Raw genomic sequence first — 15890 nt, 5'->3', positions numbered from 1 at the left:
TTTCAAAACTGCAGACTTTCACAGTGAACTGAACAAGAGCAAAAAGTGTAAAAGAAATAACTCGAGGCTTAGTAAATCTTTCAAATGGACTCAAAGGTTGGATTTCTCTTAAATTTTCCAGTGGGAGATTATCCTTCTGATTCAAAATATTTGTGTGCATCTTTAGAGGTACCAGTAAATGTTTTCAGCACTGTACTTGCTGCGAGTTTGCTTTAAACGCATCCATCATACCGCCATGAACATCAAATTAAAGTAAAGTGGGTATGACAGGTGGCTGGATGTCTTGGTTCTGCTAAATGAGAATTGCAGCCTGGTGTGGATATTCATGGCTGCTGTCAACCCTGCAGGCAGGGCCTCGGGCGTCTCTGTCTTCTGTGCGTGGCTGACTGCAGATGTGTTTGGGGGTAAAAATGACAAGTCAAAGATGTTTTTAGGGCTGAATGGTTCAAAGTTCTGTTTTGTTTCCTGTTGGGAACTAAATGAAACAATGTATTTGTTGTTTTTCCTCCCTGGAGTCTTTGATATGCTATTATTCTCATTTATTATTCAGTCTCATGTTGCTTGAGCATCAGCTCATTTGTACTTACGACTCTAGGGATGAAGTTTTCCTCTTAGCCTGTGACAAAAGTGTCTGAGAATGATTTCCTTACCCCAGTTTAGCGAATGTTAATCCACTCTGACCACTGAGCGGGAGCCTGGGCTGTGTGGTTGAACCGTCTCTGCGTTCCCTGGGCCTGCCATCGCCGGCGGCAGATCAGCTGCGCTGATAGTGGAAGGAAACCAGGGCAACCTCCAACCCAGCCCTCCAATCACATTTCTCCTTCGCGCTTTCAGTGCTGCAGTTTTTGACAATTGACCCCGTCTACCCCCTGCCCCCTCCCTGCCACCACATAATCACAGGTGGATGCGAAGCCTTTGTTAGGACACCTGCTTGTGTGCAACAGCTTTTGCAACCATGAAGACAGGGAAGGAGTTTGTGCATGTTTCTTTCTGCGTGCAGGTCTGTAATATTAGTTTTCTGCAGCTCGTGGTTTTATTTGACATATGATATGAGAATGCTAACGGAGGAAATTACAAGGGCCTCCTTCACTCACCCAGTCACTAAAAATGAACTTCCTCTATGAAAATCACCTTCAGAGAGGGAGAGAGAGAGAGAGCACACTGAACTGCATTTCAAGCCCACACTCCCGCACGCACCCAAGAAAAACAACAGCGTTACATAATGCAGTGTAATACCTCAAAAGTACACGTTCACAAACACCCAACTGTAGCTCCTCTCATTATGCTAGCACTAGTATCTGAACAGTGCTCAATCTTTTCCATCTGCAATGAAACGGTCATTTATTTGCTTGTCCGTGTTGTAATGTTGCCACTGGGAGTTTGGCTAAAAAGAGATGCTCTGCTCCATGTTTTTATTTCATTCTTTCTGCAAGCCACCACCACAACCTAATGATAGGTTAGAAAAGATACAAGTCTGGGAGGAAATGTGCAAATACGTTGAAAAAAATATGCTAAAAAGAAGAAAAGCGGAGAGCTGCGATGAAGAGCCAGCCGTCTAGTGGTGCTGACGGTAACAATATGGCAACACCTGGCATCACAGGCGGCCCTCATACAAACAGCCAGCACTGTGATCGTCACATTTATTCAGGAAATAAACACAAGAATATCATTTTCCTTGTTTGATTGACAGATTTTAGCACATTCTGTCCATTCCACCCTCCCTCTTTCTGATGAACCACTGGGTGTGGAGCAATAATAGCGGCCTCAGTCTCGATCTGGATTCCTTCTGTGCGTTTTTTGGGGAAAATTCCAATTCGCTCCTAACAGCCATGTTGTGGAGCACAATTTGTGCCAAAATGCAAGAACATAAGGATTGTGGGGGAAGACAAAACCCCCTCTGTGCTCCATTTAGGTGGAGAATGTTTGGGTCGTCCTTGTCTTCGAGCGTAAACACTTAAATCGAATCTTGAGGAGAATAACTGCAAATAGCAGCAAGTATTGGTTTGGGTTGCCTTTTCTTCTTCGTTCCTAGTTTTAAGCCGTAACCTCCGAAGAGAGATGGTTCGATTCCGAGGACATGCTGGGGAAAAATGTAAATCTGGGGGAAAAACAAGTAAATGCAGAAACTGAAGGCTAATATTTTAATCCTTGCATATTTGTGAAGATTAGCAGATACCAGCAGCTAACTGGGAAGGAAGCTTATCTTGCCTTTGCAATGTGTGTATGTATGGATGTGCGTGTCTGATTGGAGGTGAGGGGACTGAGGGGCTCTTGGCACAGTTCTGCAGTCTTGTGATTGGACGCATGGGAGTTTGTTCCCATGGGATTCAGAAACGGGTACAGTCTGACTAAAAACAGGCTCAAAATAATGTACAGTTCCTCATACAGCTTATTCACACCACATCACATTACAACAACAGGCTTTAATGTGTGTGTGTGGAGGATTTTATGGACAAAACGTTGTGCGTATTTCAGAAGTGGAAGGATAATGACATGTTTTAAATGTATTTACATGTTTTTGGAAAGTGTAGCAGAGATTTGTTCGATAACATCGATTCTACACTGTCATCATGAATACCAAGAAACACAGCAGATGGGGTTAGGGCCTGTGGAAATGTTTGAATATTCCAAACTTTGAACACATCACAGAGCACCTTTCAATCTGGTATTTGAACATGCAAACCACTAGAAACCTACCAAAACATGACCATCCAATTAAACTGAGAGGCTGAATAAATGGAGCATTAATCAGAGGAGTAGAGGTTTGTTAAGAGGACAATTAACATCTACTCCACAAATTTCTCTGTCATGAAAGAGTGGCAAAAAGGAGCCAATTGTAAAGCATTGAGGTTTGCTTAGAGTTTGCCACAAACGGAGTTGTTGATGAGATTAAGAATTAACTTTTTTACCTCTACTCAAAATGCCATGTATGGAGAAAAACTAGCTCTGCGTCTCGCCTTAAACGCAGCGTCCACAAAAGTGAACTGTGGCAGTGGTCGCATTATACTGTGGGCTGGCTTTTCTTCAGCAGCTTTTTGGTCATTTTTGCTGGGAAGTTGGAATGACCTGGAGCTAAAAACAGAGTAATACTGGGAAAAATAACTATTGGTGTGAAAAGATCTGAGACTGAAGCAGAGGTTCACTTTCCAGGAGGAAATTCAGCCAGATATACAACACCAGTGAATCCTCCATGTTTGTTTGTGTCTCTGCTCCACCACATCATATTCAAATGATTTCATTACTTCCTGTTAATCACCCATTTTTAAGCTTTGGAGAATGATATGTTTGGGATTTAGAACCACTGGTCTCTATCAGATCATTGACTTGTGTTGGAACGGTCCAGTCAAAGTCCAAACCTAAGTACTTTAACTTGCTCTTCACTGATATTTTCCCTCCAATTTGACTGAGAAGAATTGTCAAAAACTTTAGTTTCTCAATGTAAGAAAAGACTGTTGTATAAAATATTGACCCCTGGGTGTTGAATCAAACATATGTTTTACGTTTCACACTTTCATTCATGGTCAGATTTCTATATAATTACTTTGAACTTCACAATAATGTGCTGCTTTGTATTTGTCACACAGAAATCCAATGTGATTCTTTTGAAAGGCACTGCAGCAAATTCTCCTTTTTTTGTACAAAAGAAAATGATTTCTGCATTTATATTTAACACGTTTCTCTACACAGCTGCAGTGAACGGAAAACACAAAATTTATGACAATTACTATAGTTAAATATTTAAATGTGAGCATATAAGATTCTGTTGGACACCTCACACCTCATAAATTACACAAACTTCCCCTCATGTTTGTATATTTGTGTTTTATAATCATTAGAAATACGGCGCCTTTTCAGGCGACTTCTCAAGACAAATGCTCAGCTGTAGCCGTCAAAAACGGACTGCTGACAAACTCGCGATTGTTGCGCCTGCGTGCCCAAAGGAAGAGCAGTCAATGAGACAAAATGGTTCCCTTTGCTCTGTCATTGCTGGCAATTTGGCTGAGGTTACCTTGGCAACACAAACTCGGTTTTCTCACTGAGAGCGAGGAGAGACGGTTGCTGTTACAACGCGGCCACGACAGCGCTCGCATCCAAGAGCAACAGCCTTGAGTTTTGTTTTCTCTTCAGCTACATTAACACCATCAACAGGCGCGATTATAGTGATGCAGCAGCCGGCCTGTTCATCTCACAGGAACCCGTCGATGACCTGCACTACCAGAAAACGGCTTTATCTTGAACATATATCCAAATGATATCGGTAAATCTCAGTACTTTCATTTCTTCTGAAGACACCGCTGTTTGCTTTTGTGTTTTTATGCAGCCATGCTGCCACAGAGAGAAGCTGCCTGGGTTTGGTTGAGGAAGTTGTGCTATCAGACAGGCTCACTGGCTCAGAAACATTTATGTTCAGATGAAGGGACAAGAGGTGCACCGGCATCATCCAGTGCACACCATTCTCCCCTGAAAGCTGACATGCATGCCTAAAATCAGTGCAGCATTCTTCACTCAGAATGTTCTCACTCAAAGTGGAAATCTTTTCTTCATGTTCTTGGTGTGCATATTTCTCACCACATTTAATTTTCCATCTAGTCCCAGTAAAAGTAAATGTTATTGAATGCAGCTGTTGCTCTGTGCTCCTTTATTCTCTCTGGTATCAGATAAGATGTGCTCTTTCCTGGTCAGGCATGAGTGACCTTTATGGATGCCTTGCAGCCTCTGCCCCTCCAGTCAGCTTTCATTTCAAACAAGCCACTTGCTTATCGGTAACCTATTACTCCTCGCAACGGTTCCTTCTGCAAACACCGGCTACGGCATTCAAACACAGCAAAGAAAAATCCAAATAGTCCAAACCTCTACTTGTATTTAAAGTCTTGGACATTGTGGAAGTTTTTTTTGTTGTTGTTGTTCTTACAGCTACTCTTGTGTTTTTCTGGTACTTTACTTCGTCTTGAGAATGCAAACTGCAAAATTGGATTTACCACAGGGTGACAAAAGCTACTTTCTCCAGAGTTGGATGTATTTGTCTTTTGTGTGGGTGTTTACTTTCCCCGGGCCAGCTGAGTTAATGTAATTGTGTTTAATATGCCTCATACATACCCCTGGGCAAAAACACATCCACTCTGTTATTGACTTGGTTGTTTGTCACAATAAATAATGCAAATCAAATTTACGTGGCCCCGAAAATATGCGTCGAATGGGAATTCTTGTCGAGCTCCATTTTGTGGAGGATTTTGCTCAAAATAGTTTAAGAGATACATAGTTAATTTAAATTTAAACTTAATGAAGTTTGTCTTAATCTTCTAAATTGTTGTAAAAAGTATTTATTTTGAAGCATAAATTTTTATTGATTCAATAATTGCACTTAAATAGAAGATGAGACCTCATTTTCTTAGGAATCATTGTTAATGAAACAATCAAAAGTGAAAATGAATGTCTTACGTAAGCTTACATTAGATGCAATCTTACTAATTACAGTCGGTTAATATCACATCTCTTCTAATGAACTAAAATCAAAGAAAATAAGATGGTTTAACTCCTATTCTACAATTCGTCCATTTCCAGCTTTCAGGTACTTTATTTATTGAGGAAGAATAAATCAAGACAAAAAGAAAGTGGATTTAAAACCTAAAATCAGAAAGACAAAATAATGTTTTGGAGCTACTGTCTTAATCTGCCAGGCTTCGGTTTAAAACTGCCAGCAACATGAGAGTGAAAGCTGCTTTACTTTTGGCCGGAGGTGTGTGTTGTGTTGTTCATCTCTCTTTCCAGAACCGTCTTGGTTTCCTTATATGCACGTTTTCTTAGCCATGAATGAAATCGTTTTGGAAACAAGCAGCTGTGTTACCAGTTCAAGGTTGAACAAAACAGCAGAATGTGTTTCTTCATCCTTGGATTTTGGCCTCCTCACTTTCTAACTGGAACTGGGTGACATATTTTGTAAAAGTTAAGATTTAAAGATTGTCTGAGATGTGTAGAACTCACACAAATGAGGGGGGAAAAATACATTCATCGCAATCAGATTTTGTAACAGTTGATTAGGCCTTGTTAATGGGTCCAGTCTGGGTGTCTTGTGACAAACACTTTCTTTCTGGTTGGGTCTAGTACCATCGTCGAGGATGCAACTCCTCCTTGGAGCTCCTTCTGACTAGCCAGCAGCAATTAGCAAACACTTGGTAGATCAGCTGAGCTCATTATGCCAGCTACTTCTCAGTGCAACACTGGTAAAACATTGTTAAAGGGTTAATAGAAGGGCGATGTTTTAATGACTTCCTAATGGTGGAGTGTCGGAAGGTTTCTTAAAGAGACAGAGGCCCAATTTCAAGGAGTTAAATTACGTAACCATAGTTTTCCATTTATACCATTTTTATCAACTTAACATAATTACTTGATTGTACTATAAAATACCGCTATGTGGTGGGAAAATGAATAATGCTGTTGTCTTCACACACAACAGCCTCTTTAGGGGGAGGAGCCATCACAAGGGACTGATCGCCCAATTAGAAATGAGTTTTGGTGTAGCTTCTGTGACCAGTCGACGAATAGGGGGGAGGTGGAGAAAACATGGTGTTGCCAAAATTGGACTTTCTTTCATGCATCTGAAAGACAACCGGTGCAGCTCTGTGGTGTGGTGGTTTTCATAAATACAAATGTTTACATCAAGAACAGAAAGAGGAAACCATTTTGAATAAGCTTCTCTGACGACTAAACTCTAAAATCCAGCCGGAGAGCAGCAAGGAGAGTCTGTGGAGACGAAAGGTCAAAGCCAACAGATGCATTTCCCTGCATTAACCGTTGATTTATTTTACCCTCTCTTCAGGTGGCGTCGGCATCGCAGCCACTCAGCTGTGCAAGACTGTGAAAGATGTGACCGTGTTCGGCACTGCGTCAGCAAGCAAACATGAGGCCATCAGTCAGGGTGGGGTCACGCATGCCATCGACTATCGCACCAAGGACTACGTGGAGGAAGTTCGCAAGATCAGTCCAAAAGGTGAACGAGAGCTCAGCATCCGCCGAGATTAAATGTCCTAAATTTGGATTTTGTTTCCACAGGAGAATGCGATTCAAAAAACAGCACCTCTGCTGCTAGCATTACGCATTTTGACATTGGATATTTCAAGATTTTTGTTTCAGTTTCTCACAGTTTCCCACCAAGCAAAATTTTTCTCTCCAAACACAGATGCTGTCTGCCCCAAACATAGTAGCAAGAAAAGTTATATGTAGCTGGAACTGCTTCTAGGAACTTAACTAAAATCCTGCCTCTTTTATTAGCTAAATGAAACAAAGTCCAGGTCATACTGCTCCGGTTTCAAATATAATATAGTTTCCCAGAAAGCTCGTCTCATTGGCACCTCTCCCCAACCTGTCTCCGTTCATTTTTGAGTCAGGCAGACATCGGAGACAGATAGGTTGAAAGCAGGAGCTGACACTTTACACAGAATGTATCTAATTAGAAGCCCGAATCAATGTGCTCACCACCAATCCTTCTATCTTTGACTCTCTGTCAATTCATGTGTGCTTCAGTCAAGGCAGAGTCATGCTGCGAGGCCCTGCAATCAATAGGACCGGGGTTTAGCGGAGCAAGGAGGGGTAGCCCAATTTAAGGAGTTCCCTGTGGCACAAAGGAACATCATTAAGGCAGAACCTACATGGTTGGACATTAATAAGCCACAGAGAAACCTCCATTGTCTGGTTTTACCATCTGTGCAGATTGTTATGCTGAAATGATAGCAACAGGGAGACATCTCATCCCTCTTGTCAGACAAGAGACATGAATGGAAAAAAGCAATCGCAAAGGAAGGTTCTGTTACGTTCCTCCTGTCCTCCTTTATGGGTTTGAGTAAACATGGAGCAGCTTGGCTACACTCGCTACTCCTATTGAACTTTGGCATGCGGAGGGGCAGCCCGCCAGAGGAGACCTGGCGGGCTGCGCTTGCTGAATTCACACCATAGATAACTTCCACCGCTTGCCTCCTGTGCCTCAGGGCTGGACATCATCCTCGACCCACTCGGAGGATCAGACACCCACAAGGCCTACAATCTGCTGAAGCCTATGGGAAAGCTCATCACCTATGGTAAGTGGAAATAATAAATCCAGCAGCAAGATAACCGATGTTGCAAAAATGCGACATAGCTTGGCGTAAAATGTTGCTATTCATGTTTTGCTGGTGCCAAATCTCAAACATGGATTGATTCAAAGTTATTAACCAGACTTTTCTGTATAATCAATCAAACTTACTGTTTAATTTGCTATGCAAATAGTGTTTTTTTTTGTTTTGTTTTTTTTATCAAATTAACCTCTACCTTCCCCCGTTTGTGCAAACATGCTTTTGATGACATCACAACCAATCAGCACACAGATCTGACCTTTTGTATTTTTCTTTCCATTTTTTTTTCTCTTTTCTTCAAAGTTTTTAATCGGATAACTCATTCAAATGTGTTAACTTGTATTTGGAATCGCTGCAGCACAGTGTTTTACCTTCATATCAGAACTGTGCATGGATTTCTGAAAAAATTAACAACAGTCGAATATATGACAGACGGAGGGCCAGATTTCATTATCAAAAGTCAGTAGTTACTTTTCTCCCCCCAATATGTTCAATTTTGTGGAAAAAGTTGGCAGATTTATTATGAGGAGGGGAAAAGGTTGAAAATTTAAATGCCTCCTAAACCTAACAACTGCTTCTGCCACCCTTGGTATAATTGAGCCCATTTCCCCCCATCTTTTTTTTGCTGAACAGCTTTAAATTTACCCACATTGTACAGATTTCAAGCTCGGCTGGCCTGCAGAAGGTCACACCACTGTGTCTCCAAACAGATTTAGCATATCAGACTTTTACTTGGCAGCTCCAGAGCCTTCAGTTCGGTCTGGGTTTCTTTTTTAGGTTTGTTTGTCTTCGTCATTCAGGTGTGTTGGGTGTCCTGCTGCGTCATCCAACTGTTTTTATGCTTAAAAGCACAAACCAATTTGTACCACTTAATGTCCAGAAGATAATTGTTGCAGTTGGTTGTTGTTTCAATGGTGACTCAAGACGGCATCATTTATGTTTTTGGTTCTTGTAGATAAAGCTACGGCTTCCAAGACATTAAGGTTGCAACTTGAATGCTAAAATCTGTAAAACGTCACTCATTCACCACAGCTTTTCTTGTGCCTCTTGTGATGTCATCACAAAAAGCGCACCCATTTTATTTTTATTTTGTTAAAAATCTTTGAATTTTGAGATATGCAGCAGTAGAAATCCATACTTCATTACCTGTTATTTTGCTTTTATTCTCAGTGTACATGTGTTAATAAAAAAAGATGCATCACTACATGTATCTTTAAATCTACCGAGGTACTTTTTTTTTCCCTTGTTTCAAGCTAATCTGCTTCTTAAATTTTGGATTTAATAAAAAATCTGACGCATAAAAGTGAAAGTTGGTTGTAGCCTGCAGACTTTCTCTGGTCTTTGAGGAGATTTGAGGCATTTCTTCTTGGAACACATCAGCTACATATTCACATTATCAAACCAAATTCTTTACATTCTTATCCTTTTGGACTATAGCTGGAATTCATCCTGAAGAATCCACACTATTACATTTTTTGACTTTTATGTAGCAACTGCATAAAGAACAATTAGTTGCTGCTTTTTCCAAAAAAAATAATAAACGTTCTCCCGGGATCTTTCAGGCTGGCTGTGAATAAATAGAATAGTTGTGGGTTTCACACTTGCCACAGAGTAAAAGCTGCTTTCTAGTGGGCGGATTGGCCTCTCTGTGGAGGCCCATGTCCTCAGTGAGCTGTGTGTCATCCGTGGGAAGCCCTTTTACGCTCCCTCTGTTACAATGCAAATCCAAATGCATGCATGGAGTGGGCGGGGTCGGCATCCATGGAGAACAGGGCCTCGCCTTTTTTTGCGTGTTGCTCAGAAAGCCCCTACCCAGCATGGTGCCCTCCAACCTCAACCATTCAGCCTCTCCAGTCCCTCTGCGCCGGGCCGCTTCTCCTCCAGCTTATCAGAAGTAGGCACGGTGGAACAATGGGGTGTTCTATCTGCATGAAACCTGGAATGTGTGTGAATACGGCGGGCCGGGTCCCTTGGTTCTCTCAGAGCATGCTTTGTCCATACCACCCTCACCCCCACCCTTTTCCTCCAATCCAAGGAACGCAAAGATTGAGAGTAGAGAGACCGTTAAGTGAACCCGTAAGGAGGGGGGCTGGAGGAGGATGTGATGGCAGTGGCTGCTGAAGTGCTAAAGAGGGTTTTGAGGGTGGGAGAATAGGCGCGAGAGAGAGGTGAAACAGCGGATGGTTCTCATTGCCTAAGTGAGACGTGACCTTTCAACACCACCGCTTTTGATTTTTTTTAATGAGGCACTATTATGTCAGATCGACTTTTTTAAGCTTTACTTGATGTTATAATGTTATTCTCTCATCAAAGATATGTCAAAAATGGGATTTTTTATGTTTGAGATGTTTAATTTCCCATGGCAACTATTCAGCTGTGCCAAACGCTTGATGGGACCAAGCCCCGCCTTCAAGGACAAAGCTCCTCCTTACCCTCCACTCAGCTCCTTCAGACTAGTCAGCCACAGTTAGTAAACACCTGGCAGAACTGCGCAACTTCTGAGCTCATTGTACAAACTACTTCTCAGTGTAAAGCTGGTAAAACCTTTTGTGAAAAGGTTAATAGAGGAAGGATGTTGTGATGACTTCTTGAAGGAGAAGTGTCAGAGCAAGAGTTTCTTAAAGAAATGTAGACCCGATTTCAAGGAGTTAAATTAAGAAGTCAAATTTCTTTGAAGTCATATTTGAAATATATATATCTATATCATTTATATAACAACATAGTTACTTGGTTGTGCTTTAAAATGATTCTAGGTGGCTGTAAAATAGCACCTGTACACTACCAAATACTAAAACACAATATGTAAAGTTAACGGAGTCAAGTTTTACATTGTGCCTGTTCTTTGATCTTCGTCCCCTTCAGGTGCGGCCAACATGTTGGCGGGTCAGAGGAAGAACCTGATCGCCGTGGCTAAGAACTGGTACCACCAGTTCTCCATCCACACGCTCAGCCTTATTCAAGGCAACAAGTCGGTGTGTGGGTTTCACCTGGGCTACCTGGACGGGGAGATGGAGCTCATCACTGAGGCCATGAACACCATCCTGGATCTGTACAAGCAGGGCAAAGTCAAACCACGCATCGACTCCACCTGGCATCTTGAGCAGGTTGTTGATTTTTGCTGTTTGCATCTCGATTTTTCACACCTCTAATACATTGACTCAGAGTTGATGTTTTTAACGGGAATTGCAAAGAGAAATAAAAAAAAAATCCAAAACGGTAATTTTTGTTTTTCCACAAAAATATTCAAGAATTTTAAATGTGTGAAAACTAGCCGTCAGAAAGGTAAGGTGCTGCAAAAGAGAGTTTAGAGTAAATAGAAAAATCAACTACGAAGTTAAATTCAAATCAGTTCAATACAATTTATTTTTACAGCATTAATTTGTAACAAAATAGTAAATTAAATCATACAGCCTGATTCTCTGCTTTTTAATTTGATCCTATTTATCAAACAATGCAGTCGGGTTCAATGTTCAGATTGATTAAAAAAAAGTTTTCCATCAATGGAGAAAGTGTTGGGCTCAAATTGATCGATTTCAGGTTATTTTCTCGTTCAGCCGGTTCTACGTTCACATCAGAGAGTTCAGGTGGTTTTCCCAGTGAAAACAAGCCTGAAACATCTGCAACCTGCTGGCATCTGACGACTGAGCAGAAGGATGAAAGCTCTCAGTGATTTGTTGATTCTACAGATCTGACAGTGAACAGGGGAGTGTGAAATTGATTTATTGTGAGTAATCTCAGTTGTTTCAAGATTTAGCAAGGAGTGCAGGGTGAATTTTCAAGTAAGGTCAAGTTACTTCAGATAATTTTCATACACTTAATAAATAAAATTATGATTTGACCACCTTTTGTATTCACTCAGGTTTTCTTTGGCTGATAATAAAAGTAGGGAGAAATCTCTAAAAGGCCAGATACTTTTTTTTAACAGCATTGTATATCAAAGTTTTAAGATGTTATATTTTTACAACTACAAACATTTTCTGCCATACCATATCTAATGTTTAAAGTTATTTTAAGCTCTAAAATAGTGCAATTATCATTTTTATGTTTCAGTACCTCTCGATTTGGAACCTTATGAGTGAGGTTTTCTATTTTTGACAAATAAGAAAAAAACAAACTAACAAGTTTGACTTCAATATTTGCAGATGAAATAATTATGAAAACCACAATATGTCTAAACTAAGAAAACCTGTTTTGTTTTTTTTGTTTTGTTTTTTTTACTTTTTCAAGATTATGTTAATGCTAATTTAGCTGTGAGTTGACATTTAGCTCACATTAAGCTACACAGATTGAGTGCTATAAGAAGCTTCCTACTTGCTATTTTGAAGAAAACGTGATTAAAATTCAACAAAATAACTATTTTGCTTGGCTAAAACTAGAATTTAGGTCTTTTCCTCATTTTTACAACATTAGTTTTGGATCTGTGCCCGCTTTTGATTTGCCTGATTTGTGCTCAGAAGTGCATTTCCGTAAAGAGATCTGGATCTGGATGTTAATCTGATTGAATCCATCCCTCCTCTTCTTGCTCTGACTGATCTAATGTGACTTGACTGCAGTCACTTCTGAATTACACTCATTTTTACATTTTGGAAGTGCTCTAAAGACACATTAATGCCAGGTAGATTTTGCGTCTTTGTGTGCTGATCTGCAGCAGCAGCTGGGCGTGGCCCTCAGGCTCACACTCAGAGACAGAAAGTTGTCCACAAGACACTCAGTGCCTCGTTCAGCATAAGTCACTGGGGCCGACAGGCTCTGATTGTTGCAGACGAATTAATAGCGCTGACAGATATGAATAGAGAGGGAGAATGGATAAAAAAGGGAGCGTCATAAGGACATCTTCTGTTGTCAAAATCGGAGCTGGTCAGTATTTTGGTTGGCCAGAGAGAAACACCCGCTGTCTTTCTCCGCCATCTGACGCTCTTTCTCTGCCTCTCCATCTGTCTGCTCTTTATATCTGATTCTTCTTTTTTTTTTGCCATGCTTAGGTTATTGACTCCCTCTCTGTCTCTCTCTCTAACTGGCTTTATTCTCTGCTTTCTCCCTGTTCACTGTGTATCTTTTTTTTCCCCTCTTTCTCTCCTGTTGCTATGGTGACATCCTTTAGTCAGCGTATGCGTCTATCTTAGGGAGGGGCCCTGATGTGTGGAAGAAAAAAAAAAGACATGATGTGGAGATACAGAGAAGATTTAAAGGTGGATGTCATGTCTTTTGGTGTAAAGTTTACAGGTTTATGTCTGCTGACACCAATACTCCGGCGCGAGGTGTCGCAAAGACAAAAAGCTGCTGGGGAGGGAGCAGCGGATGAATTGTCTTAACCCGCGTATAAGAGCCACGCCCTGACCTCATTCATCACAGCCCTTCCCGCTTGTCTGTACTTGATTTACGAGAGAAATCTGTAAAACCACAAAACGTTTAGAAATTAGCATGACCTTCTCCTCCTACACATCCATATGCTGCAATGCTCTGGAAAAAGTCTTTTCATATTTCTTCCATTTTTGCTTTTCTTTTTGTCAATTTTCAAATTCTGATTCTGTTAATTAAAAGATGCCCTACGTAGAAAAAGCTACTGCCATCCCATGTTCGATCATAAATTAAAAGATTAACCACTTTTATTTTGGTTCAACTTGAAGAATCAACATGAAGTAGGCTATAGGAGTTAAAAAGGCAAAACGTCATGATCCAATCTTAATAAATTTGATGGATAAACTCTAAGAGTTTCCATTAACAATTTTGTCATTTTGTTGTGACCTTACACAGGCTATTCCTGGTCGAAAATCTCCAGTCTGGGTGAAAATTCCTCCAGAGTGATGTTAAAGACTCTGTTGGTAATCGATCGATAGCAGAATTTGCAAACAGTTATTAGGTTTAACGTGCAATTACCTTTTCAAATAGAGTTGTCCTGGGCAACTATTTTTCTAAAATTGCATTTTGCTTTTACACAGTTTTAATATGTCTGATGTTAAATTTTGTTTGATTTCAAACATTGCAACACGGGGGGGAAAAAAAGACTAAATCTGTAAGGAGGCAAGAAGATTTTTATTGCAATGATCTTTTGCACAGATAGACATCTTGCTAAAAAGTTTTAGAGCTGAAAAACACATATTTTAATAAAGTTATTTTATATTGCTTATAATCATTGTTCATTAATTTAAATTATATTCTTAAAAATGTCTGAAAGTCTCAAATGTAACTTCCATAAACGTGCATAAACTGAGATTATGAAAGGGTTTGATCCACTAAAGATGCTAAGCAGAATACACCTGCTAATGAAGAGCAATGACTTTCCATATCTTGTAAATACTGTTGGTGCAGGGATTTATTTTAGTTTGCAACAATCCAATGCCTTCATTTGAGTCCAAACCACATTGAACTGTTTCCTAAAAGGCAGTTGTTGATCTTTATTCTTACAGGCTCAGTTCTGTAACATAACTGCTTCATCTTTGCATTAAAAAGGGATTGGTCTTGTGGTGTTTTTTTGTTCAGATGATTTCTGTGTGAATGTCAAAGCAGTTCACTATTACAGCTGTTTGTTTCCAAAGGCTTACGCCAGTTGACGAGTCCCAGCAACATGCAGGGCAGTACACCAAGTAATTTCTGGTAACTGTGTTGCAGTATGAAATCCCGGGGCCTTTCCCTTCGTGCACTGTGGTAAAAGTTCCTCCAGCAATAAATGATGTGCAGCAGTTGTTCATAGATGGGACAAGTATTTGGAAAACAACTCAAGTTGTTGTAAAAATGTCCTCGTATTTACTTCATAGTCCGCTACGTAGTGATTCAGCCGTTTCAAGCTGTTCTAATATTTCTAAACCTGGATCTTTCATTTAGAGTGTAACCAAGCAGAAACGTCCCGCATGTGACAGAACAGTGCCTTGCAAAAGAGCCTCTTGAACTTTCTCACTTTATCACCTTGCTACTACAAGGTTTATTATATTTTATAGAAGATAATAAAGCAGTCTGGCATACATTTCTATCCAGCAACCCTCAATCAAAACTTAGTGGAGCCACTTCTTACTGGAATTACCTCTACAAGTCTTTTGGTGGATGTCTCTACCAGATTTTCACATGAAGAGAATTCAATTCTTTCCCGTTTATATTTGAAAGACAGCTAGAGCTCAGAGTCGAAGAAAAGCATCTGTGAACATCAACTTTCAATTCTTGCCTCCAATTCTCAGTTGGATTCTAATTCATGTTCTTAAACATGGATGTGACTGGATGTAAACCGTTAGATTGAAGTTTATGTTGTATATTTAAAATTGTCCTGCAGGAAAGTGAACCTGCCTCTGAATTAGATTCAAGTGTTGTTTTTAACCAACTTCCAACAGGTTTTCTTCTGAATTTAGCCATATGCATCCTCTCATGAATTTGAGAGTTTATCTGAAGAATTTTCAGTGAAACTCCATGCAATATTTTAACATCTGAAACTATAAACAACTCAAAGAGAAGTTTTACAGTACAGCGTAAGAAGCATTAGAGTGAAATAAAGACATCCGTGTACTTCTGTCCTCTACTTGGTGTTTTATGTGCAGGCGGTGTGCCTGACAGTTGGAGAACTGTTTGCATTTTCCAGAGAGTTGATTGAAAGAACATCAGCCACTTTCGCTCTCACCGAAAATGATTTTTATAATTCCTGAACTTATCCCTCGCCTTCGTCTGAAGGATACCAGTTGCGCCGAGCCCCTCCCTTCGCTTCCAGACTCCCACACTCCCTCTCCTGCCCCCCTCCGTTCCCATGTGTCGAAGTCGTCAGAGCCACGTTTCAGCCAGGCTTTACGTTGCTAGGAGATGGCC

At 40.5% G+C, this 15890-nt stretch overlaps 1 protein-coding gene across 1 annotated transcript in view; it reads left to right on the top strand.

The window, feature by feature from the left end:
* The window catches only part of vat1 (vesicle amine transport 1), a 35670-nt gene that overhangs the window by 14176 nt on the left and 5604 nt on the right, over window positions 1–15890 (top strand). Inside the window, exons 3-5 of the mRNA XM_007558051.2 lie at window positions 6818–6988; window positions 7983–8072; window positions 10968–11209. Coding sequence (XP_007558113.1) covers window positions 6818–6988; window positions 7983–8072; window positions 10968–11209 — 503 coding nt within the window. The remainder of the gene's footprint in view (window positions 1–6817; window positions 6989–7982; window positions 8073–10967; window positions 11210–15890) is intronic.

The sequence above is a fragment of the Poecilia formosa genome, unplaced genomic scaffold, assembly GCF_000485575.1.
Source record: "Poecilia formosa unplaced genomic scaffold, Poecilia_formosa-5.1.2 Scaffold94, whole genome shotgun sequence".
NCBI lineage: Eukaryota > Metazoa > Chordata > Actinopteri > Cyprinodontiformes > Poeciliidae > Poecilia > Poecilia formosa.
Note: the sequence above shows the minus strand (reverse complement) of the source record. Positions and strands in the feature narration are given on the sequence as shown.